Below are 16,425 nucleotides of genomic sequence, written 5' to 3' on the forward strand. Positions count from 1 at the left end.
CATTAAAAACACCATAAAATACAGTTTAACTAAGCTGCACAACAAGATTTATTGAGCCTTTGCTGTGTTTTAAAGGTTCACAGCTTAGGATCTCTCAATAAGATCAAAAGGAATTCTGAGCAATACCTAGGCATCAAACTCTCTGAAACAGACCATAAATGAAATCATATTTTTCTCTTTTCTTTCTGTAACCTTGCAGTATTTGTCTCAATGGCACATACACAGAGCAGAACTGAAAAACACCCACCAGAGGAATGTACCTATTGCTTTCTGCTGCATCCACATCACTTGTTTTAACAGGGAAGTTTCACTCTATAAAATTACATCCGGCAGATGTAATTTGCAAAAGCTGATGACAAAAAAAGTTAGATATAAAACTGACATACTTGGAATAAGCTCGGAATTAATTAATTTAAAGTTTGCAAACAAGGTAGGAGCAGTCCAAAATCTAATTCTACAGCACATCACAAATTCAATCAGCTAACCTGTCACATGGAAGAGCACAAAAACAACTGTATATACACTTTAAAATAAATTCTGCCACTTAGTCTGTTTCTATGTTTATCATTATTTTGTAATATTTTTTATGGGAACAAGTTCAGGGAATTGTTAGGCTGAAATCTATTTTATGCAATTCTGGAACAGGAGAAAAGTGGAGCTGCCCAGAACCTGTCAGCACCTCGCAGGGTGTCACCTTCAGACACATAAAAATCCTCTCAGGATCAAAGCCTGGATGCAAGAAATGGAAAAGTATTTCAGGTAAGAGGCTCTAGGGAACACGAGAGGTCACACCTCTTCCAGGGAATCAGGAGATGCCATGGAAATGCACACAGGGTGATAGAGGAGCAAAAATAATTATGAGGGGGATTTTTCCCAACAGCAATGCCTTAAGAAACAAGGAAAACTGAAAATCAACCCAATAAAACACTGATGTACACAACCACTGATGTACCCACTTTGCATAAAATAAGCATTATTTCTGCATTCTCAGAACATAAAGATTCACTTTTTTGTTTTGGTTTTTTTTCTTTACTATTAAAGGCCAATTTTTTGAGAACAAGATTACTTTGACATGGATTCTGGCTAATCCTGCTGAGTAAAAACCAAAATAAACCCACACAGACTAGAAGCTGAAAGAAGAGAAAGTATTATTCCAACTCCTTCTTGTCCATGAATAATGGCTTGTTTACTAAGAAGCTGAAACACCACATTCAGCACACATTCCAGGGAAGTTAAAAATGCTGATAATTTCAAAGGAAAAGGAAGAATGGGCTTTGGGAAGAGGGTTACATTGGGAATAACCTTCAGAAATTCTCATTTTGAAGAGTGCTATCTACAGTCCTTGCCTTGGATATGTACTGGTCCCTCATTCAGCAGTAAAATAAGGAAAATCAGTATTTAAACCACTTTTGAACCACTAATTCTTTTTTAACATATTCTAAGTAGACACCCTCATGCACACCCTGGTGTCAAAAGCCAGGCACACAGAACCCAACTTCTAAACATCTGATCCTTGTAGATTTTGTATTTGAAAATGGCAAAAAAATTGTCACCAATATTCAATTGTGTCATTGGTGTAAGGATCACTTAGAGAGATAAAAATGTTGAATTCTCAGCAACACAATCTTCATAAAACTCTGCTTCAGAATAAATTACAAGCTTCATTTAACTATATGGGAATGCTTGCAGTGTATGCAATACTGAGAGCTGTATAGAACCTTTTTAATTGAAGTTAAAGACAAATAAGGAGCAATAGCTGCAAATTCAGTTAAAAACCATTTTTTTAAAATACAAGCTATTTTCTTAGCAAAAGGAAGACAACTTGACAATTGCTACACAGTCCTATCACTGCACACCCTGGTGATCATCGAGTCCCATCCTTAACACTGCCAATGGCACCACTAAACCACGTCCCCAAGTGCCAGAACCATGTCTTTAAATCCCTCCAGGAATGGGGACTCATCCTGATCTACTCAATGTATTGAACTTCTGTGAAAGCATGTGATTGAACAAAGAATCCCCACCAACACAGAGGCACCTTCCCTGGCCTGCCACAGATGTCCTGCTGCCCCTTGTACTCAGCTCAGGGACAACAAATCCCCCTCCCAGCACAGAAGGCAATGGCTGAAAGCAGAACCTGCACATCTGCACTGTCAGGTGCTGCTCCAACAGGAACACATCTGTGGAGGAAAATGCTGTGAACTAAAATCTCAATTTCAGGGCTTTTATGTCCAATGAGCTGCAGTGGGATGCAGGAACCAAAACCCTCCAGCACCTGCTCTGTAGCACCCACAGGAGAAGCTCCATGCTCCAGGATCACCCAGCACCACAGCCAAAACTGGGATGACTGGGATGGACATTTCCAAAGGGTTCTCCTGGTCTGCACTCATGAAGACTCAGGAGTTTCACCCATCACTGCTGTTCTCAGGAGGAACTCACAACATGGGCAACTTTTCAAAAACCTCTCAGAGCTCACCTGCAGAAATAGGAACAGAATCTCAACTTTCACAGGCATCAGCATTTAATGGCGCCATATTTCCTCATAAAATGGGTCAGATGTTGCAGAAGTAAGGCCAGCCAAAGGAGGGGAGGAACAATAAATAGAAGCTGACAAGACAAATGCACAACAAGCATCTTATCTGTGTGCGTGTATGTCAAATTATCTGCAGATGAGTAAAATTACTGCCCTTTGAGAAGAAGTCCAGAAACACAAAGTCCACAGATCAGGCTGAGGGCAAAAGGCCAAAGGAAAGGACAAAGCAGAGAGAGGAATCATGGAAACTCTGTACAGATACAATTTATGCTCCCAGGTGCTGTTTATTATTTTGTTTGGGTTGTTATTTTTTGGGAGTGTGTGTAACTGTTTGGGTTTTACCTCTGGGGGTTCCGTTTTTGAACAGATACCTCCCAGTTATGCACACAAAAATGCATTAACAAGGCAGCTGCTGGAAGTGTATTTTTACTGAATTCCCATTTCAGAAGATTTCATGCTGACTTTCAAGCTCCACAGTCACAGCCTTCCTTGGAATTAATTTCTCAATCTCAGGCTTTCAGCAGCATTAGTTAATGTAAACTGTAGCACATGACTAATAAATAATATAAAGAGCACAAAGGAAAACACCCACATTGTTCAGGCCCTGGTCTGTAATACCCCATCTCACCACAAAAATGATAATGACACAAGAGAAGCAGTCCTGGCAAATAAAAGGGAACTTGCTTTGTGTCTTGTCCACCCTTTGGCAAAAACATTTCCAAGTAAGGAAGACAAATTATTTTTAAGAGAATCCATGCTGCAATGCAATAGATTTTTTTTTTTTAGGAAGGAAAATGAAGATTGTAAAAGGAAGAAACTGTAGGGGAAACACATCCATCAGGATGGAAAACCAAGAATTAAGCCTTGATCCAGACACAGAAAAGAATAAATGATGCTGTTCCTACAATAAATATATCAGCACTGAGGATTGATGAAAACTCTGTGTGTCAGCCAGGCTGGAAATGGTCAGAGCTTTCACTGGCTCAAATCTTCAGATCACAGAACATTAAAAATTAGTTTCTCAACCAAATCACTACACAGACCACTAATAGAACATTTTTAATGAAAATTTATGATTTAAAAATGAGGTGGCACCAAAGGGTTCTTTGGTATTTGTGTTGTAGAAGAGAGGTCAAGAATAATCAGATAAAGGATAAACAATGCAGAGGAAATGAAGTGCTGGTTTGATGTGCCAATGTTACAATATTTGAGTATTAAAAACTGATAAAATGCCCCCATTTTCCTTTTTGGTGAAGGAATTGCTGTAGATGTCTGCCCAGCCCAGACCCAGCATGGCACGAGCTGTTCCAAGCGGCTTAGGACAATGGAAGGTAAAATTCAACATTCAGAGAGAAATTATCTGAAAATAAATTGAGGGAAGATGGCAAAAAACTGTGGAAAGAGCAATAGTTGCCCAGATAGGGAAGCATAATGATCTGCTTTAATTGATTTCTCTAATTTTTATTTATGTAAATTAGGGAACACATGTGAAACTCTTCCTTAGCTCATTACTATCCTAAAGCCAAATGTATTTCACAGCTGAACTACAGCAGAATATTGCACTTCAGTACAGCCTGCAGCAATCACGTCAAAGAGGGAAAACTTGCTGTTAATAACTACAAATTTTGACCATTTAGGAGAGAATGAACAACAGACCCTTGATCAGGAACATGAGCTGATCACATTTATATTACTGTAACTAAAAATATTTCTGCCCTGAGGAAATGTGCTGAGCCTTCAGTGCTGAACTTAAAACAACCTCAAAACCTACATAAATACATGTTCTACAATGTTTGCTCTTCACATCTTAGTGAGTTCCCATTTGTTGATGTCTGTTCAGCACAAAAATGTTTCTTACAAACCCAACAGCAAGAAACAAGTTTAGGTTACACTCAGAGTGGAACAGTCTATCAAAAGAATGATGAAGCCAAAATTTAAGTTAATTGCTTGCTTAATTTAAAGCAGGCTGTCTCAAAAGAGGAACTTTCATGCTGTGGCAGATTGAAAAAGGTTTCAATTATTCTGTTTTTCACATTGCTCCTGCAGTATTGCTCCTGCAGTATTTCCAGGTGCACATCAGAGGAAAGCTGTCAGTGCTACAGACAGCTTGCTGGCCTGCTTGACAATGCAAGAAAACAAAACAAAGCCAAAACTTCCTGGAATAATCCTCCCATCGTGTTTGCACTGCCACTGACATGATCAACAGCAAAAGCAAAACAGCAGAATGAGAACTCCTGCTTCACAAGCACAATATTTAAAATACTTCATGTTTCTATAAATCAACAACAAACCACAAATATGAAAAGGCAAAATGCTTTCTAGGAACAGGAACAAAAATTGTGCAGAATCCCAGAATCACGGAGGTTGGCAAAGAGCTCCCAGACCACCGAGTCCAACCTGTGACCAATCCCCACCTTGTCACCAGCTCAGAAACTGAGCCCACAGCCAGTTAGTGCTTGGACACCTCCAGGGATGGAGGAGACTCCAAATGCCCCTGGGCAGCCCCTCCCAATGCCTGACCACCCTTCCTGTGAATAAATCCTTCCTGAATCCCATCCCTAGGAGAACATAATCCAGCTGAAGTCTTTCAAGCTCATTTTCCAACCCACACATGGCCAAAAACACAGAATTTCCCACTGCTACTCCATGACCCCAAACGCTCTTCTCTAAAAAACTTATTTTCAATCAGAATTCTGTCTCCTCTCCATGAACTAACACATGGCTGGCTGCAAACCTCAGCAGTCTTTCTGAGCTTCTGTTTGCTGGAATATTCAGCAGCCACATTAAAATGCACCCATTGAGAAAGACAAACTACTTAGGATGTGGACTGTCCCTGGCTGAGCATTTGTGTGGTAATAATGCAATTGCACCTGACCCTCTGCCACATTCAGGGCATTAAAATCACACCAAAATTTAATTTGCTGTCTTTTGCAAATTCATCAGGATCCCATAAATAAGGAGGTGGAAAAATATTATATTGTAAAATGTTTTAGGAAAATAAATTGAAATAATTCTCTTCAATTCTAAAGAGCTCATTTAAATGTCTCTATGTAATGCTGAAGCTGAACACTACAGCAGAAACAGACATCAAAATCTGAAAACCAAAGTGATAACACTCAAGTGAAGACAGGATCTAAGCAAGTCCAATGAAAAGAAGGTATTAATGGTCCAAAATCAGATCATTTCACTAGTTTAAATTATAATAAAAAATAAATTAAAATATTAAATTGTTTTGTTTGAGGACATCTAAAAAATAAAACAAGGACACTTTTTAAATGAAGTTTTAAAAATATATAATATATAAAAACATGCTATGTTTGCTGCAATACTTAAAACTTCATAACAACCAAGAACTTTTGTTTAATTAAAGAACTCTAATGCAAATATTGCTAGAATTGCAGTTTTTTATAGTAGAAACATCATTTGAGTGCAGTGTGTGACTGTTGCGGGCCTTCCTCTTCCCCTTGGGATCAAAGGCCAGAAGAATTTCAGACAACTCTGGAAATAACAAAACCCCCAGCTCTGAATTCTGCCTGAGATCAAGTTTGTGTCTAGTGGGAGATTTTACAACACTCTTGAAAGCAGAGTAGAAAAGGCTTTTTTTAATGGAAACACCGAAGGACCAAGAACCCCAGTCATGCTAAGAGCTGTCACTGCAGTGTTCTTTCCTTCATGTCCTACTGAAAATTCCACTTTATTCTCCATTTGTCATTCTTCTCTGTAAAGACAGCCACTTCATTATAGAAATTAGGCTTTTTTTCTGCAGCCTGTCTTCTTGTTTCAGACTTTTGGTTTTAATTCCTCGTGTTCTCAGTAATTTTGATCACTAATTTGGCTTTCCAGCTTTAACTGGTGACATTTTAGACAGAAGCTTCAGAAAGCTAAACTGAAAAAACATTGATTCATTGATAAGTGGCTTAACTTTATCATGGAAGTTTTATTTTTCAAGAGTATTATCCCAAGAGTATCAACTAATTAATTTTGAACACAAGTGTAATGAATGATGGCTAAAAATCCCCATTACTTAAACTTATTAGTGCACAAACAGCTTGTTTCAAGCCATGTAAAATCAGAAGATTTCCCAGAGATTTTGCCCAAGAACATAGACAAAACCACTGGAAACAGCAGGCTTTAAAGAGGAAGTGTAGGTTCTCTGATACAGACAAAAGTCAAATTTGGACATATTTAGATTCCTAAAAAGTGTCACTTCTGGGGCATTTAAAACCAAACAGAGCTGCTCTACTGCTTTTACTCTTGGTTGTGTGCATGAATGGCATCTGCAGGGGAAACAAGAGTGAATCAGAACTTCAGCTGGCTCTGTTCAGATCAGTCCTCAGCAGCAGAACTGCTCCTGGCTCACAGAATTACAGTGTTAGAAGGAATTCCAGGCAGAGGGAAGGAAAATGAAGAGGAAAGGAAATCCAAACCCCTGGAGATGAGCTGCCAGGCCAGGGTGGATCTGTGGCTAGGGCAGGGCATCCTGCCCAGCCTGAGCCCCCAGCTGGGAGACAGGAGAAAGTCAGCACTGTGCAAGCTGCAAAAGCTAAGCTGGATCACTGCACCATCTAAATGCAGCCCCAATTATTTTCTGTACACCAACAGAAATCTGTAATGAACCTCTAAATAATTCCTGAACTAGGAACCTGAGCTGTCCTGCATGAGACTGGGGAAATGCCATTCCATTACCACCTAAGCACTGCTTTGGATGTGATGGGTGGCAAAAACCTACAAAATTTAATATTAATGTTTTGGGGCGCAGAGGAAAAATCATGGATGTCTGCTCACCTTCATCAGGAAACGCTGTGTGTGTCTGCAAGGCTCAACTTGCAGAAACAAAACTTATTTATTGCTAATCTTTAAAAGGCATCAGTCTTTGACATCCACTTTCTCAGAGGTTTAATTTCAAAAAGCATCAGCTCACATCAACTTTCACAAAAATACCACAGGATCCATCATTGCCCTAACTGCTATGTAAAAGCCATGTTCAGGAGAGTCAAATGTGCTGTAAGGCAAGAGCAAATACCCATCAGAAATGCCATGAAAGAGAGAAGGAAAGGCCAGCTAATGAGTACACAACATGCAGCTGCAGCAGAAGTGACAGGGAGAAGGTGGGGAAGGGAGAGGAACAACAAAAAGCCTCATCCTAATTAAGCAAACATATGACAAAGGAAAAAACCTGCACTGGCTGGGTGTGGTTATTTCGTGATTAAATGCTAAATAATGAGAAGTATTTGGCAGAAATACAGGCTGTGTGAGAATACAGCATTTACAGTTATCCTACAGCAGCTTTCAGTTTCTCAAGGTTAGCAGGTTTATTAAATCAGTGATTTTATATAGGTGGATTTTTCTTTTTTGTAATTCAGTATTATATAAGACAGAATTGTCTTGTCCTAATACAGAGATAAAGCCAAAGGTCCTCCTGAACATGCATTGTATGAAAATGCAAACCAGGGACTTTGGGTTATGAAAAGAAGCCATATGACTAAAAAGTGAATCCATTTTCCAAAACGCCCACACAGACAAGAGCTTCTGATGAGAAAAATGATCTCTGCAAAGCTAAATTGCACAGATTATTTCCATGAAAAGTTAGAATCTTGCAGATTATACGATATTTACTGCGCTGGGATTTAAAAACAAAATCCACCAACTTTTTATATTATTGCAGTATGAGTAATTACTTGATTGTTCAATGTAAATTATATTAAAAATAATTAATGGAATAATTGCCTTCTTTTAGAATTCACAAAGGCAATGGTGCTTGCTTGGTTTTTCCAGGATTGTTTCTCTCTTGCTGCTGGTGAGTTTTGGGTACCTTTAGAATGAGGTGCCACCACCTGTGTGTGCCAGCAGAGCAGCTGGGGCTTACCTTGGCACTGGAATCCTTGCTTCCCAAATCCCCTGTGAAAAGAAGGAAAGAAAGAACTGCCTTAGTATGTTTGGTTTTAATTTCTACTCAGTGATCTCTAAAAACATAAAAATAGCTTCATATTAAATTACTTCAGGTTTTGCTACGACAGCAACAGATTTTCAAATACACAACACAGACCAGCCCACCCATTTCAAAGCAGAGAACAATAGCTGTCACCAGCTATGTAATTTCAGCTTCTGGCAACAATTTTTTTATTATTATTATTTTACAAGCTATTTTGGATCTACAATTATCATCATCTGTGATTGCTGCATAATATTTCAACTCGTTGAATGCCACATGTATATTTAACAGCCACGTGAAATATTCCAAGTTCCAGCAAAGGCACGTAAAACAAACCAGACTTGGGGTTTCATCCAGATTTTGGGATTACAAACTGCTGCTGTGAGGCTCAGCTGGAGTCCAGCCGTTTGCTGCATGGAAAACAAGCAGGTGAAAAGTTTTGCTTGTTTCAACAGAAATGAGAAGACAGGCCCCTGATTTTCATAGTGATTATTCTCCAGCTTCCTTGCTCCATTTCCATAACGAAATACAAATGTGTGTGTAGCACTTGTGCAATGAATACAATGACATCCAACGCATTTTGTACCTCTGGCCAACTCCACTGCTGTGGATTTATTTGTTTATCTTTAAGCATCTAACATTCTCTTCCCACAAAAATAACTGTTTTGAGTATCCTGCCTCTAAACATTTCTGTGCCTTTTTCTTTGCAGCCTGTTTTTCATCTGGAGAGTTGGAGCTGCTCACACTCAAACAGACAAAAGCCACGAACTGGAGAAGCTGTGTGCAATTAACACCATGGAGCTTAGTTATCAATTTTATGGATATGGTTTCTTAAAAAAAAAAAAAGTATCAACAATTTCTCCACTTTTTATTTATTTACTTATGGAAGAGACAAAACCTTCAGTGCACTGTTCCTTCAGGAAAAAGCTGAAATGACACAGCTTAGAGCATTTCTCTGCGTTTCTCTGCACAAGTTGCTACTTCTTGTTATTATAAGCAAACCTGAACTAGGAAAACCAGGAGAAAAAAGAAATTATTGTTTACTTGGCAGCACATGTGCCTATATTGTCATTCTGATGCTTTTACCACTCATCTTCACAAAACTCAAAAGCTGGAAGCGTGGAAATGCAATCACATGAAAGCCGATGGCAGGACCAAGAACATGAAACAGACTTGAGATAATTTTTAATCCTTTGAAATAGACTTATTTGCAAATATTCCTGTTTTATCTACTCCAGAAGCACGGCTGTAGCTCAGTGTCTGAGCTGAACCCCTGCAGAGCCGCAGCCCACTCCACTCCTAGAGCAGTTTCAATGTAATTTTTAAGTACAAGTCTTTTAAAAAATTTCAACAGTCCAGAACCAAAGCGGAGAGGTGAAAGTTGCTGAATGAAGAGGAAAAGGAGGCACTAAACTATTTTGTAAATATTACCTGAGGAAACGTAATCCAAGGAAAATAATCTATTCGTAAATTTCATTGAAAGCCTGTGTTTACTGTTCTTTATACCTTCAAACATTGTTAATTGACACAAGTCAATTTGGAAGCACTCAATGGTGCGCGATGGTTGGTTGAGAGCGGCCCATCTCCAAACCAGAAAACCAAACAAGTTTTCGAGGTGTCAAGATGCTCCTGTAAGGAATGTGAGGAGCTTCCCCCGGCTCAGCAAGCACGACAAGACAAGAGCACAGTGCTCTTGCCACCTGTCAGCCACAGGATACCCTTTCAATTCCTGTCATTGGTGACAGAGCTCTGCTTTGTTTTATAATTGTGCTGCTGGCGTGCACAAACGCCGCTCGCAATAACCCTGCAGCGGTTTTTCACACCTCCCAACCCATTCTGGTTTAGATTAACTTTGAAGCAGTTTTTGAAAGTCTCTCACTTTTACCACACCCAACTTCACTTTTTAATTTTTTTTCCCCCCAAAAAAATTCAAAAGAGAGGAAAACTCAGAAATTTGACTTGTTTCTTGTGCTGTCTACCATGTCAGCTTTCCTTCCTCACTCTGTGAATATCAATCATTTCTGGCACAAGCACGGTCTTTGCTTCAGCATGCAAGCAGAGGAAAACTGACAGAGGAAGGAAAAGGTCCGTGTCCAGACACATAAACACACATAAAGAGAGCAAGAAGCGTGCCACGGACACAGCCAGCTGCGTGCAGACCCTTTCACAACTTCGGCCAAAATAAATCACAGCTCTCGCTTTCACCACCCAGAGCCGCAGTGCAAACTTGAGCAGCGGAGCAGGGCTGGAGGGAGGTGAAGGAGGGGAATCCCGAGCTGTCTGTGCAGGTCCAGGACCGCCGAGGCTCCCGCGGTTCCTGCCGAGCCCGGGCCGCCGCTCCTCGCTCGGAACGGGGAACGGGCGCGGAACGGAACGGAACGGCCCGGCCTGCGCGGAGCTGCCGCCCTGCCCCGGCCCCGCACCAACCCATGGGTGTACTTTTCCCCACCAGCTCAGCAATGAGGGTGTTGGTAGGGAGTTTTCCTGCCCTCTCGCGCAGGAACACTTCTCTCACAAAAACCACCCCTCCCTTTCCTCGGCGTGGAGCGGAGCAGCGGTGTCACGGTGCCTGCCCGGCCTCGCTGCCCGCCCTGGGCAGCAGGAGGGAGCAGGGCAGGCACTGACCAGGAGTTAATGCTGGGGGACCCGAGTTCAACGCCCCAGTGTGGCACGGGCACCCTCCGTCCCAGCGCGGCTGTGCCCGGCTGAGCCCCCAGCCCAGCCGAGCAGAACCCCGAGACAAGGGGTGAGAAACACAGCTCTGGACCGTGTGGGAAGCGATAACCCCAGTGCGGGGCTCCAGACCCTGCTGGGCTCTGCGATAACCCGAGCGCCGGCAAGTTTGGGGGCTCCCGCCGCCCCGAAAGCGGGGTGCGCTCAGCCCGGGGCTCCCCGAGCGGCGGCAGCCGCACACAGCCCGCCGGGACGGGGATGCGCCAGCGCCGGGGCAGCGAGGTGACACGGGGGGTCACCCCCAGCGGGGTCACCTGCCCGGCCCCGGCCAGAGCGGCGGCACCGCGACCCGGCTGCCCGGGGACGCGGCGGCTGGGCGGGGAAGGGAAGGCAGGGCAGGGACGGCGGCTCACCGGAGCCGGGGCTGCCCGAGGCGGGGAATCCCCCGCGGCGGAGCGGGCCCGGGCGGCGGCGGGCGCGGGGGGAACGCGCGCCCCGGGCTCTCACCAGATGAAGTCGGTGCAGTGGCTGCAGAAGGTGGGCTGCTTGAAGAAGCGCGCGATGAATTTGTGCTCCTTCACCTCGTGCACGTTCTTCTGCCTCAGGGCGCCCTTACGAGCGAAGCGCCGCGCCGCCTCCGGGTCGGCGCCGGGCTCGGAGCCCGGGAACACGTCGGCCATAGCGCCTCCTCCCCACCCCCCGCCGCTCCGGGAGTCGCCGCCCCGACGTCCGCCCCGTCCGGCGGCCGCCGAGCCTCTGGCAACGGCGGCGCTGGGCGCTGCCTCCCGCTCCCAGCCTGACGTCGGAGCGGAGGAGGATCCCGAGCCCTCTCGCCGGCTGCTCCGCCCGCGGCTGAGCGAGCGAGCCCCCGGCCGGGGCGGGGCGGGCGCGGGGCCGCCCCCGCCGGGGAGCGCCGGGGGAGAACGGGGGGGCGGCCGCACCTGCTGGCCCTCGTCAGCTCCCGCAGCGCGCCCCGGGGCTCTTTCTCTTTCACACACACACACCCCGGGTGCTCTCACGCACACCGGGGCTCTCACACACACCCCGGGTGCTGTCACACACACACCGGGGCTCTCTCTTGCACACGCACCGGAGCTCCCACACTCACCGGGGGCTCCCTCACACACACAGCAGGGCTCTCTCCTGCACGCGCACCGGAGCTCTCACACTCACCGGGGGCTCGCACACACACACCGGCTCTCCCCGCTCACCAGCTCCCCCCAAAACGCACCGGTTCCTCTCAGGCACACACCGGTTCCCCTCTCTCTCTCTCTCTCACATCACCTACACAGGCTTCCCTCGCACACAGGCACACACAAAAGCTCCTCTCACTCACACGCGCACGCTCAGAGGTTCCCTTAAAACACGCACACAGAATCTCCCCTCTCACTTTCTCTCTCCCCCACACACAGAGATTCACACACACACACACATTCACTCACACACAGAGATTCACTCCCGTGCCATGCACAGACAGGGGATCCCCTCGCACACACAAACAGAAAGTCCCATCTCAGTTTCTCTCTCTCTCACACACAGAGGTTCCCCTCACCCCCCCGCACACAGACCGGCTCCTCTCACCCCCCAGCTCCCTCCATTCCCACACAGCAGCCCGTTCTCTCTCCCCCTCACACACGCACACAGCCCCAGGCAGGTCACACACACACAGTTTGCCCGGTGTCAACCATGGAAACCCACACAGCCCCGGGCAGGTCACACACACACAGTTTGCCCGGTGTCAGCCATGGAAACCCACACACACAGTTTGTCCAGTGTCAGCCATGGAAACCCACACACACAGTTTGCCCGGTGTCAGCCATGGAAACCCACACACACAGTTTGCCCGGTGTCAGCCATGGAAACCCACACCTCCCCTCCCTGCAGGCAGCAGCAGGACCGTGACCTCCATCCCTGCTCCCTTCTCCCGGCCCGGCACAGCCACCTCCCTGTCACAAAGCACGGGGAACCTGCCCCTCGCTGCTCCCGGCCGCCTTCACCACACACTCTTCCTGCACCCACCCGAGAATCGTTATTCCTGCACCACAACAAGCAAAGTGCAGCCCTGTGCTCTCCCCCGCACACCTTTCCCCTTCCTGCCGCTCTCAAAGGCAGCCGCAGACATGTGAGCGCTGAACCGCCTGCATCTCTCAGCACCACAGGATGTCCTGCCGCTGTGCCATGGATCTTTATGTATCAATGTAAATATATGCAGTAGTTCTTATTTCAATAGAAAATCCTCAACAAAAAGTGTAGGAAACATCCACCAAGTCTCTTTCTCTCATTAGGGCATTCAGCGCACACACAACAGACTTTTACCTTGGTTTTATGTCATCAAGTATTCCATAAAATAATAGACCTGTCCATCTTCCCTTACTCAAATTACACACGAAATATTCCCAACTCCCTGGATACAGAAACATCTGCCCATGGCATCCTCTCATATTAAAACACTCAGAAAAATCATGACTATGCCAACATAAAACCACAATATATACATAAAATAAAGAAACCAAGTATTAGTCATATTGTTTTTATTAAATGCTATTCCTGTGGTTACAAATTTACACATATGGGACATAAATGCATGTTAAAAGTTCTACCCCAGTATATCTACGCACTCATCTGTGTAAGCATGTGCAAGATGTTTTATTTCACAAGAATGAAAGCCAGCTAATTAACTCAGATTAAGTGCTGATGGGAAAAGTGTGCATGGACACTTAGCACGGAACAGAAATAACTCACTACGTACTATCTTAATTTAAAAGCCTCAGTTTCTGGGTGCAACTTGGCAGAACTGGAATGTCCATGGCATTTCACCAAATAACCAATGACAGGGATGGCCCCGCTTTTCTCTAAACTTAGAGAATCACACCAGATGCCCTAGAAACTGCTGCCATATGCCCTTGCTTCATGGATTTTATTTTGTGAGCAACTACTTCCAAATTTGATCTGAAAGCCAATGAAATATAAAGATTTTTAATTTTCCACCTATTCTGCACATGTTGCAAATCTCTTCTTCCTCTTCAGAGGGAATAGATTTTTCTTGCCTTAATCAGTTTATGCCAAAGCATGAGGAGCACCAAGAAACATTTTGTACTCTTGTTAAGGGTTCTATCAAGAAACATGAAATGTGTTTATTTCCATTCCTTTTGTGATATGTGCTATTACAAAAACAGCCACCAAAACTGGAGGATCTGAAGAGGACACAACTTGGATTACATCAGGTTGGGGAAATCTGCGTATTTTGCTGTTCCTTAAAATCTCACAGACCTGCTGAATCATTTTGGATTCCAGTTTCTTTCCTGCCACTGACTCTGGACCAGATTCATTCATAGAAACACTGATGAGTGTGCCAGGCTCGTGTCAGGCCCCAGGGAAGAGCCAAATGGCACCAGTCACAGCACTACAGGATCACAGTAGGATTGCTTTACTGATTCTCTTTGTAAAGCATCTATTTCACATCAAACCTAGCAATTACTTGTACATCATGACTAGACACATTAGGCAAAGAAAAACTCCATTATGTGTGCCCAGACATCCTGCTAAACCCTTAAAATATCCTCGCCCTACTGTATGTAACACACAACTCCTTTTACTGCTGCAGTTTGGACACACAGCACTTACACAGCGCTTTTATTACATTCACCTTCAATGTCAGGCTTTGTCACCCTGGCCAGGCCACTCTTACAGCGATACTACAGGGGCATGGCGTGTTCCACGCCCAGACACCTTTGGCATGAGCTGTTGTGACACCAGCTCCTCTTGCTGGGAGGTTTTTCTTTGCCTGAACACTCATTTTTTCTACTCTGGGTTAAGGTCCTGTGGGTGATACAGGAACCCATCCCTCCTTTGTAAATAACTGGAGGAAAGACGTCTGCCACCTCTTCCTGAGTGAGCACATTCTCCCAGCAGCTCATGGCTTGCTCTTCTGCCCAGGGGAGTGTTTGCAATTTGCTTCTGGTTCAGGCCATCTGGACGAGGAGTCAGCATTTTCACTGTTTGTGTTCAGGCATATACATGGCCATTCAATCAGAGCACCAGCTTTTCCAATCTCCTGGCCAGCAGCTTCAGAACTCCTGACTCCAAAGTGCCATTTATGGGGTCTTCTCATAGCAAATTTACTCCTGTATGGCTGTTTGGATGATATCCTAGAGACTGTCCCTGATAGAAGTTCCTATTGGATGATTTAAGAATTTTTTTTCTCTATATAATTTGATTATTGCTGTAACAAGCACAACTTCTGAAGTTCTCTCTATATTTCCATCAATACCACCCTAGGTCTGTAAGTGCATCTGGGTTCATTTTGAAAAAGGTTTCTCCTGAAATGTCTTTGCTTTTACTCATCTGCTGGAACAGCAATCCACAGTCTGCATCACTTTTTAATCAAAAAGCAATAAAAAAGGAAACATGTATCAGGCTCTGTTCTGCCTCACATCCATTCAGAGGGAGCCAAGGAGAACACCTCCATCAACTGTTTTGGCAACTGTGGCTGTTTTATTATTTCCTGCTTCTGAGAAATACTCAGCCAACAGGAATCACTTCCTGCTGGAGGCCTATAAGGAAGTTCACAAGCCAATTCCTCCTCACATTTCAAAGCAAATCACAACTGCTTCCCTCTCCAGAGAGTCAGGGGGACAAGTGTACATTCTCCAAAGCCCTTTTAGCAAGGATGATCTGATCATTGCAACACTGCTGCCTACAAATAATTTGCTTCACCCAATCTCATCTTCCAAAGGAATTTCCACAGGGCCAGCTCATGAGACATCTCCACCAGCAAATATTGTGGGATAATTACTTGTCATAATTAGGTCAAAATCAGTTACCAGTTTCCATTAATTCATAGACTTCTTACTATAAACTAAAGAGCCAGGTTTTCCTAATTTATTTTTTCCATGCAGTATAAACTTTGTTTCTCTCTTTGTCTGAAATCACCCATCAAGTTTAATGTTGAAGCTCCCATTCTTAAGTTTGTCACATGTTAACCAGTCCTGGTTTTCTACAACAAATTCATTCACAAAAAAAAAAAAAAAAAAACCAAAAAAACAAACCAAAACCACCACCACCAACAAAAAGCCTGTTTATTGTTCTTATCCCTGTTTTGGCAACAATATACCTTAAATCCTTCCAAAAAAATTGAAAAAGGTAGGCTGTGGTAACATAAACAGATATATTTCTGTAAGAATCTGTCTGTCTTTTATCCCAGTGGGGAGGAGATGGAAATAATTTTCTCTAAGCGTGGGTTTCTGCATCTTTCTGTGTCTTTTAGCATTTGTGTTTAGAGTCCCCA

The 16,425-nt window shown here is 44.2% G+C and overlaps 1 protein-coding gene across 2 annotated transcripts in view; it reads right to left on the bottom strand.

Moving 5' to 3' along the window:
- The window catches only part of PRKCA (protein kinase C alpha), a 142,970-nt gene extending 131,112 nt beyond the window's left edge, over positions 1 to 11,858 (bottom strand). The window contains exons 1-2 of one of the 2 annotated variants that reach the window (XM_054278718.1): positions 11,646 to 11,858; positions 8,400 to 8,431 (exon numbers count right to left, since the gene is read on the bottom strand). In XM_054278718.1, coding sequence (XP_054134693.1) covers positions 8,400 to 8,431; positions 11,646 to 11,818 — 205 coding nt within the window. In that variant the 5' untranslated portion in view covers positions 11,819 to 11,858. The remainder of the gene's footprint in view (positions 1 to 8,399; positions 8,432 to 11,645) is intronic. The other variant, XM_054278719.1, reaches the window with a different exon arrangement.
- Positions 11,859 to 16,425: the final 4,567 nt, after the last annotated feature.

Source organism: Melozone crissalis, unplaced genomic scaffold, assembly GCF_028551555.1.
Source record: "Melozone crissalis strain CALT ecotype California unplaced genomic scaffold, PUWL_Pcris_2 ptg000026l_1, whole genome shotgun sequence".
NCBI classification, from domain to species: domain Eukaryota; kingdom Metazoa; phylum Chordata; class Aves; order Passeriformes; family Passerellidae; genus Melozone; species Melozone crissalis.